Source organism: Octopus bimaculoides, chromosome 4 (genome assembly GCF_046866305.1).
Source record: "Octopus bimaculoides isolate indiv1 chromosome 4, ASM4686630v1, whole genome shotgun sequence".
NCBI lineage: Eukaryota > Metazoa > Mollusca > Cephalopoda > Octopoda > Octopodidae > Octopus > Octopus bimaculoides.
Genome location: NC_142931.1, coordinates 60,076,339 through 60,087,300, shown reverse-complemented (window position 1 = coordinate 60,087,300; position 10,962 = coordinate 60,076,339). Strand labels below are relative to the sequence as shown.

The 10,962-nt window shown below is 34.5% G+C and overlaps 1 protein-coding gene across 2 annotated transcripts in view; it reads right to left on the bottom strand.

The window, feature by feature from the left end:
* Positions 1-929: 929 nt before the first annotated feature.
* LOC106881802 (neurensin-1) overlaps positions 930-10,962 on the bottom strand; it is a 44,955-nt gene continuing 34,922 nt past the window's right edge. For both annotated transcript variants that reach the window (XM_089350830.1, XM_014932315.3), the window contains one exon: positions 930-1,715. In XM_089350830.1, the coding sequence (XP_089206956.1) occupies positions 1,215-1,715 (501 nt within the window). In that variant the 3' untranslated portion in view covers positions 930-1,214. The remainder of the gene's footprint in view (positions 1,716-10,962) is intronic.

Genomic DNA, 10,962 nt, shown 5'->3' with positions numbered 1-10,962 from the left:
TTGTCTCTCATGTATTATCAATATTGAAACCATGATTTATGAATGTTTGAATAAGGCAAATTTATCAAATAGAGACTATATGTTTAAACAGTGGTATATTATACTTATAAATAATGAAGGAAATTTAACATACGATAGGTTGCTGAAAAGTTCCTGGCTTTGGGTAAGAGAAAATACAGGAGGATCAGTTAATTATGATTTTATTGTAGATATTCCCCTCTCAGATCCTCACACTTATTGCAGCTGTCCTTCAGTTTTTGTAAGCCCTGTAAAAGAACTTGAAAGGTTGAGCCTCCAACCAGGCCTTTCACAATACATTTAAAGCCAGGAACTTTACAGCACCCCATCATATCTATAAAATATTAATGTAATGTGTTTATAGTATAACTGAATTTCTATTTAGTAATTTGGCTTGTTTGATGTAGCATCCAAATCTACCTCAATAGTCACCGTTATTTGTAAAATACTAAATCATGTTTTTGTTGGTTTTTAAGTCATATACTTTTGGGACAAAATACCACCTATAAAGACAGGATGGACACAGCTAAAGATACTGTAAGTTACTTCCACATCTTCATACTTGAGCAGAGGTGATTGGGGCTACTCAACAGCAGTAGGAAAGATTTCAATAGATTGTAGAATTCACACCATAGACCATTAATTTATTTCTGATAACTTCGAAAATGGCAACCACAAAAACATGTGGTTGTCATCTTGGAAGAAGTCTTTTTACAACAAGCACAAGTATTCACTTAATGTATTAAAGTCATACTAAATTATAAATAATAGCCACTAACTCTATTGCTTATCAATAAATAACACAATTTCTCATGCCATCATGAAAGAAAATATTTAATAAACATCTGTTGTTTTTTTTTTCCTCTTTGTAATGAATGTTCCTAAGAAATTAATGTAAATGGACACCAGAATGGAAGCAAAAGTTTTATTAAAGTATTATTATTTAAGCATAGTGTGTCATTACTCTAACGACACTCTATGCTTGAATGCCATTTTCTTTCATACCAATAAATACCATTTCCTGATAAATACATGAAAAACACTCATACACATGACATTACAGACAGTTTGTTACAATAAGAAAATGTCATAGCCAACTGAAGTGTCTAACATTTCCAGACTGAGACACAATACAGTTTATTGCTATAAGAGATCACTATGTTCAGACAAGGAACTACCAACAGGAGTAGAGTGTTTCAGTCTTTCATTTTTATGAGATCATCAGTGACTACAACAGACTGGCCAATATTTGGCTGGACACTCTTTGTTTCAGCTGTGACTGGAATGGTCATTTCTACAGAAGAATTGGATCTTTTCTCCATATCTCCAACACTGATTTGGAAAGACTCTTCTGTAGCATCATGAATATCATCCTCACAGTAACTTGTGAAAAAACTTGGAAAAAGCAAAGACAATGAGAAAATGGCTCCACCAGCACAGAAAATAATAAGACCAATAACTTTACAAACATCAAGCATTTTGTTGTAGCGTTCAGCATCTCTGTCAACCATTGCAATTTTTGTATTACTGTTAATATCAATGATGACTTTTCTCTGTGGCACTAAATAACCAACCAGAATCCCAACAATTCCAAAAAAGAGAAGATTGGCACCAAGCCACAAAAATATCTTCCACCATATTGGAGGACAACGCCTTCTTCGCCTTTGTGGATTCAACAGGTAACGGAGACTGTCTTCCTGCAAAAGAAAAAAAATCAACATTAAACATATGAAATTCTCTTTGAATTAGATTAGGTTTCAAAGAAACTGCAACACTAATTTCTTACACAATTAGCTGAAATAAAACTTAATCAATTCATCAATCAATGTTTGAATTGTGTCACACATAATGAATTCAATTACTTGATATTTCATAATCAATGATATCCATTGATGGATTTGAGTGACTTTGGTGCAGAGCAAAACAATAGGGTTCTTTTTTACATTTTTTTTAACCTTTATGCTTTTGTCAATCATATTTGTGATATAAGTGTTGTGAAATAGTTACGACCAAGAATTGAAACTAGATCATGGTATTTTATAATTATTCCATTAATATCTAAGTCACCTTATAGGAATATTAATTTCTAATATTGGTACAAGGCCACATAAGTTTGGTGGGGAGAAGTCTGGTCAATTATATTGACACTTGTACTTCACAGATGTTTAATTTTCTCAACTACAGAAGACTAAAAAACCTAGTGGTAGTGCTGGTGGTGGGATTGGAACTCAGAATATAAAGGACTACAGTTTAATACTGCAAAGCATTGTGTCCAATGCTCTAATAATTTTGCCAATTCACTAATGGGAGTTTACCTTTTATTCTGCACCATTTTCATTGATTGATTCATGGAAATAATGGTTACATGGGAAAAAATAGACTGAAGAGTGCAATAACCATTGCATAACTGAGTCCCAAGAATTGAACAATGAAGATATAATGATACAAATACCCAACTAAGCCCTCTCTGAAATTAATTGTTTAACACACACGCAGGCATGCACACAGACAGACAGACAGACAGACAGACAGACAGGCAGACACACACACACACAAATGGATTTTTGTGTAACTCACTGAATAAACATACTTATTCTGAAGGTAAATAGTAAGATATAGTTTAAAAGTGAAATGAATTGGGTTGTTGTGAGAACATGTCTAGCACTTTGGGTAGGTTCTTTTATTGGAAAGTGATGGTATCAAATAAGTAGATTGAGAGTAGTGACAAAAAGAGAGAGGGAGGGGAGGGAAAGAGTGTGTGTGGTGGGGGTAAAATCGTGAAGAATGAGAGTGGGGAAAATTTATTCTCAGTTTAGTAAGAAACATTTTCTTTTGCTTCTAAAATATCTGTTATCATCTAAAGAATAATGTTGAAAGTTCAGTAATAACATATCGAAGTTACAAAGTTTTAAGCATCAAGTTTTTCTTGTCTCAGATTCCTAAGGATTCAGATTTCAGTAGCCTCAGGTTGCTATTTCGAAAACTGATTGCAACTGGTTCCACTTGTATTGATTTTGTACGTTAAGGAAAATCACAGATAACATTCAATTAGTATTAATAGAAACATTATTGATTAAGAAACATCTGGGAAGAGAAAGGGACAAAAACAGAAGGAAAAGAAATCCAAGTATTGAAAGAATTTTCAAAGATTTTAATAATTTGATAATGTAGTTATTTACACTTCTCCCATCTGATATTTCAATACAGAGTTTAATTCAAACAACAGAGAACTGTAAGGTAATGGAGTTGTTTTGCAATAGAAATTTACTGTATATAACACTGTGTAACACGATTTTTGTCCTTGGGTAGCAACTGTTATTTCCTATTTGTTCACCCCCAGAAAGTATGAAAAATGGCTAATATTTCTTTCAAACTTTCTTTTCTTACATTTATTCAAATCCCAAATAATCCCTCTCAACACATGGCCATAATGCTCCCCCATAACTCTTGCTCATGATCAGTGACACACATACTGTCAGCCACTAAGCGACATGCATATATGCATGCATGCATACATACATACATACATACATAATACATACATACATGCATACATATATTTATTTATTTCCAAAAACGATTTCGAAGGGATATGTAATCCTGGTTTTATGTCAGCTAACCAAGCAAATATTGGTGATACCAGAGTTAGCAATAAGTTGTTAACTCTGGTAATTTTTCTCGCTGCGTAAGTAATAGTACTAATAATGATCAGGGGACAGATTTTCTACATCTATGATTTTATTAAACAGTTATTTACAGCATTCTTTGTGGACCTACAGACGTTTCAACTGCATTGACTGCACATTGCTAGATGTGCTTCCTGGTGTTATTGTCAGTGACATTTCATCAGGGTCCATTATTTTTCAGCTGTTTGAAGTTAAGCTGAAGAAATCAGGAAGTTGAATGAATAAGTTGTTTTTTTAAGAGGTTACTGTAAATAGTTATAGTTTCATTAACCCATGGTTCACCACAGCTAAGTTTGGTACATGAAGTGAGGTACAATGAATCAATGAAACTACAACTATTTATAGTAACACCAACACCTCTTAAAAAAACAACTTATTCATTCCACTTCCTGATTTCTTCAGCTTAACTTCAAACAGCTGAAAAATAATGGACGCTGATGAAATGTTACTGACAATAACACCAGGAAGCACATCTAGCAATGTGCAGTCAATGCAGTTGAAACGTCTGTAGGTCCACAAAGAAAGCTGTAAATAACTGTTTAATAAAATTACAGATGTGGAAAATCTCTGTTCTCCTGACCATTATTAATATTTATCTATCTACCTATATATATATCTATATATATATATATATAAAACTGAGAATGTGTGTGTGTGTGTGTGTGTGTGTGTGTGTGTGTGTGTGTGTGTGTGTGTGTGTGTGTGTGTGTGTGTGTGTGTGTGTGTGATTGCGTAACTAGTTAATTTCAATGTTGTAAAACTTGTAAAACCTGCTGATAATCATCATCATCATCATCATCGTTTAACGTCCGCTTTCCATGCTAGCATGGGTTGGACGATTTGATTGAGGACTGGTGAAACCGGATGGCAACACCAGGCTCCAATCTAATTTGGCAGAGTTTCTACAGCTGGATGCCCTTCCTAACGCCAACCACTCAGAGAGTGTAGTGGGTGCTTTTACATGTCACCTACACGAAAACGGCCACGCTCGAAATGGTGTCTTTTATGTGCCACCCGCACAAGAGCCAGTGAAAATCAGATTAAGTTGGAATTTCATTGATTCAGTTTCCTTCTCTATAGCCCTGATATAATTTGATGTTGCATAGTGAAGGCAGTGAATTGGCAATGACATGGGATTATTGGATAGAATGCCATGCAGTATTTGTTTCAGTTTTGTGGAGCTGAGGTGAACCGGAAGGAAAGAGCAATGATGTCAATGGCTGAGGGGCCCTACTGGTAAAGGAAGAGGGAGTGAGGAAGTGATGGATGCAGGACCAGCATGGGTCTCTTTGCCTCAGGCAGCTGTAGTGGACGGACACGAGTAGACATGCGAGCTAGAAAGGGAATTAGCAGTAGGTCAGATGGGTAAGGTGCATCTTAGATTTAACCCAGCTGCATAGCTAATGCCAAGAGGTAGGTGAACCATACTTTGTTCCTCATATTACAGTTCCCTCTTATTACAAGTTCTTTGCACTCTGAGTTCAAATTCCACCTTTTATTCAAGGCTTCTTCATAGCAGGAACCATTTCAAGTGGAACCCTTAGTAACAGTGATAGACATCAGTCACATCAATTGGAATAATATCTCAGTTGCACTGACATTAGGACATAACATTTGAGATAAACACTAGGACAAAGAAAAAAAGAAAAGAAAAAAAATATAGGCATAGGCATGGTTATGTGGTTAAGAAGCTCACTTTGTAACCACTTGGTTTCAGGTTCAATCCCACTGCATAATATCCTGGGCAAGAGTTTTCTACTATAATCCCAAGCCTAACAACGCCTTGTGAGTGTATCTGATCGAAAGAAACTGTCTCATGTCTGTGTATGTATGTGTGAGAAGACATTTTCCCAAGGTGTCACATACTAGGATAGAACCTGAAAACACATAATTACAAAGCAAATTCTATATCCACATACCCATATATATATATGTGAGTGTTTGAAATATAATATAATATAATATATTATTGCATGTTATTGTCACTTTGTTTCACAGCAAGGAAGGGAATTGTCTTGCCAAAAATCATTCTTTTACACAAGTTATTCTTAGTGAAGTAAATTAACTTTTATTTTCTTTTTATCTTTCTTCCTGTATTTTTCTTTTTAGATTTCTTTTTAGATTTCTGTTTCTGTTTTTTATTTTATATAAGGAGAGTATTGTATACCTTTCTCAGTCTATTATAGTTTATTAGCATTACACTACTCAGACATTTAAATTGATTAAATAAGAGAGAGGTAGAAGAAAGAGAGAGGTAGAAGAAAGAGAGAGTGGGAGAGAGAGAGAAGAGAGGGGCAGAAGAGAGAGAAGAGAGGGGCAGAAGAGAGAGAAGAGAGGGGCAGAAGAAAGAGAAGAGAGGGGCAGAAGAGAGAGAAGAGAGGGGCAGAAGAGAGAGAAGAGAGGGGCAGAAGAGAGAGAAAGAGGAGGAAGAGAGGTGGGGAGAAAGAGAGAAAGAATTAAAAGAAAGAAAGGTGATTTACAACTAAAAATTTTGTTTACAACAAAAACTGCTTTTGTAGCTTTTCACACTGCTACCAAAAATTTCCCTTCACCTGTACTATTAACTTACTTCCTCATTCTTCTTCATTCTATTTATAATTACTTTTACTAAAGTCTCCTGTTTATTACTTTCTCTCAGTATTCATAAATGCCCTTTCACTTTTTTGTCTCTTACTTTCCTTCTGTATCTAATTATAATTCTTTTTTAAACTTTTGTAGACTTACTATCATTCTTCTATCACTGACACTCAGGACACAAAGTCATTTCAATTTTATATTAAATCTTTTTATCCTTTATTTAGAAAACTTATGTGTACAGACATATAAATCCCATCAATTGAACTAATAGTTCATTCATTTGAAGAAAAGTTTGTATTGAGCAAAACAAATAACCACTGGTGGGGAATCACATTTATTTTAGTGTAATGCACAATGATTATCACCTCAGCATCATCATCATCATTTTATGTCTTTTTTCTATGATGGCATAAGGTGGGTAGATCAGCATAATTCAAATCAGTTTTTATTCAGGGTTACCATCTATCAATTTATATTTAACAGGAATAAAAATGTTATTACTGCCTTCTGTTAGTATAATGAAGAGAAATCACTAATTTAGCAATAAGATTAAGTATGAATTTAACAATTGATGAAAGGGTGCAAAGAAAAATAAGAGTAATCTGTTGTTTTCAAATCATCATTTGTTTTACTGCTAATAACTTGAATTGGAACACAACCATTTCAAGAAAGAAAAGCAAAGCAATGTCAGAAAAGGAAACCAATGTTTCTGCAGAACACTGATGAGGTGAAGTGCATGATTACATAATATCTCTACAATTGATATGTAGTTATTTTGGCATTTTGCTGAAATGCATATAAATCCTATAAAGCATTGAATAACATACCTGTTTTCTACTTATTTTATATACATATATATATATATATATATATATATATATATATATATACACACACACACACACAGTAATACCTCACTTTACAAGGACCTCCTGTACAAGACCCCAGGTTTACAAGTTTTATTTTTCAAGCACAAGATCCAAATTTTGAATGAAGTGCAAAAGGTTCCACTGTGTGTTACTGAGAAATTTACACAGAGCAAAAAGGCTTCCTCTAAGCAAACAACTCTAGACTTTATAAAAAGAAATCTACAAGTCCGTCTATGAGTGCTTGTGAATAAGCAATCATATCTACAAGTGATGGTATGTGCAAGTCTAGTGTGAGTGAAAGTGATTCAGAAAACATCATCATCATCATCATCATTTAACGTCCAATTTCCATGCTGGTATGGGTTGGACTGTTTGACTGAGGACTGGCAAGCCAGGAGGTTGCACCAGGCTCTAATCTGATCTGACAAAGCTTCTACAATAAAACGATTATAATAATAATATTCTTTATTATAAAAGATCTTGACATCCTTTTTATTTTACATATAATATTCTTTACATTCCACTGTTGTTTTATTGCCATTTATTTATGAGTATTATAAATTTTACAGGTAAAATATTTTTCTGGAAACGAATTACAATTTATAACATTACTTCTATGAGAAATTATTGCTCTACTTTATGAGTTTTTGCTTTATGAGCAGTCTCTGGGAACAAATAACTTGTGTATCAAGGTGGCCTAGCAAATAAAAGTTTAGTCCAAATACTATGAATTACTCATAAGGTACAGTGTATATTCAAATACATAAGAGGAATCCACTCATGGGATTCCTTACGTTAGAAAGAACTGCTGGGTTCTAGAACCACAAAATTAGGGATAAAATCCTGAAAGGAACAAATGGTAAAAGTTTTTATTTTTCATTTCATACCTTTCGGGATTTTATCCCTAATTTTGTGGTTCTAGAACCTAGCAGTTCTTTCTAGCGTAAGGAATCCCATGAGTGGATTCCTCTTATGTATTTAAATATACACTGTATCTTATGGGTGTATATATATATATATATATATAGTTGAAATTTACAGAAAAACAAAAGACAAAGACAGGTGTATGAACAACAAGCTGGTGTATTAGTTTGATGCTTGGGAAAGTGAGAAAGTCTTTTACATTTCAAGCCTATGCTCTTCAACAGAAAGGAATAAAAGAAAATAAACAGAAAGAGAATTAAAAAAAACCTTGTGGATTTAGTGGTCATATATATATATATATATATATATATATATATATATATATATATATATATATGTATATATATATATATATGTATGTATGTATGTATACAGACATGCACACTCTCCACACCTTCTCATTCTTCCTTAACCCCCTCCCACCCTTTCCAATATACCTCATCATCACTTGCTATAATCCTGTCTTCCCCATCTCTAAAATCTCCCCTCACACTCTGATGGAACATCCCACTCTATCCCCCCTGTACTACTTATACCAACCCCTGTTCACTATGGGTAGGCCTCGATACATCTCCAACACGATCTATTTCTCCTACTCACTCACTCTGAATGTCTATCTATTTTTCTCTCTGATTTTTCTCCCACCTTCCTTCTTCTTCCTTGTCCTACAAGAGAAGCTGAGTATATTCTCTAAACTATCTCTGTCCCTCTATCATACTCTAACCTTACATCTGGCACACAGCCACTTCCCTCAGTTCCACTCCCCCTCTCAACTAAGAGGTCTTTGTCTTGTGAGCTACTTGATGACCCTGCTGGTGCTGGTGCCACATAGAAAAAACACCCAGTACTCTGTAAAGTAGTTGATGTTAGGAAGGGCATCCAGATATAGAAACCATGCCAAAACAAAAAAACTGGAGCCTGGTGCAACTCTCCAGCTGCCAGCTCCTGTCAAACCATCCATCCCATGCCAGCATGGAAAACAGATGTTAAATGATAATGATAACAATGATGATATTTATATATATATATATATATGCATACATATACACAGACACAGGCACACACATTTATATGTAAAGCTACAGTCCAATAACTGACAATAGTAAGAAAATATGCATGGATGTGTGTGCATGTCTATATGTATGTATGTATGTATGTATGTATGTATGTATGTATGTATGTATGTATGCATATATGTATGCATGTATGTATGTATATATATATATGTATATATATATATATATATATATATCACCATTATCATCATAATCATCATTTCATGTTTGTTTCTCCATGCTGGAATGGGCTATGCAGGTATCACATCTCTGTGTCACCACCTTTCATCATCTGTCACATGCAAGTACTAGAGAAAAACTAGCCAACTCTGCTGATGCATATCTTATTATTTTGGTATGGTTTGCATGGTTACACTCTACCTATCACCAACCACTCTATAACATGGACTGGTTATGTTGTTCATGCACCAGTAACAACATGGTTTTCCTCAAGAAAGGTACCTTATTCTGCCTTTGCTCATCCCTTCTTTTTTGTTGTAGTGTGGGATAAGCTTTATTTCCTTGTATAGGACAACCAACTATGACCATTCAGTCCATATGTATGTGTGTGTGGGTATATATATATATTTGCAGACAAATTCTACCTAATATTACATTATCTGATTTCTTTAAAGATGTAGCATGTAATACTATAGAAATTTAGGTGCTATCTAGCAGGTTGAGTGACTACATTTACTCCTTTCTTAGCTCAGTCCCATTTATATACATATATGTATATATGTGTGTATATATGTATGTATGTGTGTGTGTGTGTGTATATATATATATATATATATATATATATATATATATATATATATATACAGGGATTGAACAAAATAATGGAAACACCTACCATCATAACATCAGAATTTTGAAATATCTATAAAACCATGAAAAGCTTGTTTATTTTTATGTTTTATTGATTTATTAGTGTTGCTTAATATGTTTTGTTAAAATTGCTCTTTCTTTTCAGATATCAAAAAGGTAATTAAAATTCATTAAAATGAGAGATCTATCAGACTTTCAAAGAGGTCAAATTGTTGGTGCTTGTATGGCAGGCACTAGCGAAACGAAAACAGCCGAAATGTTTGGTGTATCAACAAGTACTGTCTCGAACGTAATGACAGCCTTTGAGAAAGAGGGAAAAACTTCCTTGTTGAAACAAAACTCCGGAAGAAAACCAAAACTTTCAGATGGGGACTGTCAGACTCTTATACGAATTGTTAGAAAGGATCACAAAAGTACAGCTCCTAAAATTACTGCAGAGCTTAATGACCACCTCCAGAACCCAGTTTCCACAAAAACTGTTCACCAGGAGCTGCACAAAGCCAGATTTTATGGGAGGGCTGCAATCAGAAAACCATTACTTTCAAAAACAAACGTTGCAAAGCATTTAGAGTGGAGTAAAACCCTACAGAATTGGTCCCTAGAGCAGTGGAAGAATGTTCTTTTCTTGGATAATTCATCCTTTACCTTATTTCTGACCCCCGACCAAGTATACGTGTGGAGACAGCTAAAAGAAGCATTTGACTCAGACTGCCTTCTTCCAACTGTTATACATGGAGGAGGATCTGTGATGATCTAGGAGGCTATATCATGGAAATCTGCTGGCGCAATGGTTTCCCTTCATGGCAGAATTAATAGTCAAGACTATTTAAGCATTTTATCTGATCAAATCTATCCTCTGGTTGCGGAACTGTTTCTGGAGGGAAACGCAATCTTTCAGGATGATAATGTACCAATTCACACAGCTAAAGTTGTCACTGAATGGCACAAGGAACATTCTAGTGAAGTTGAACATCTTACCTGGCCACCACAGTACCCAGATCT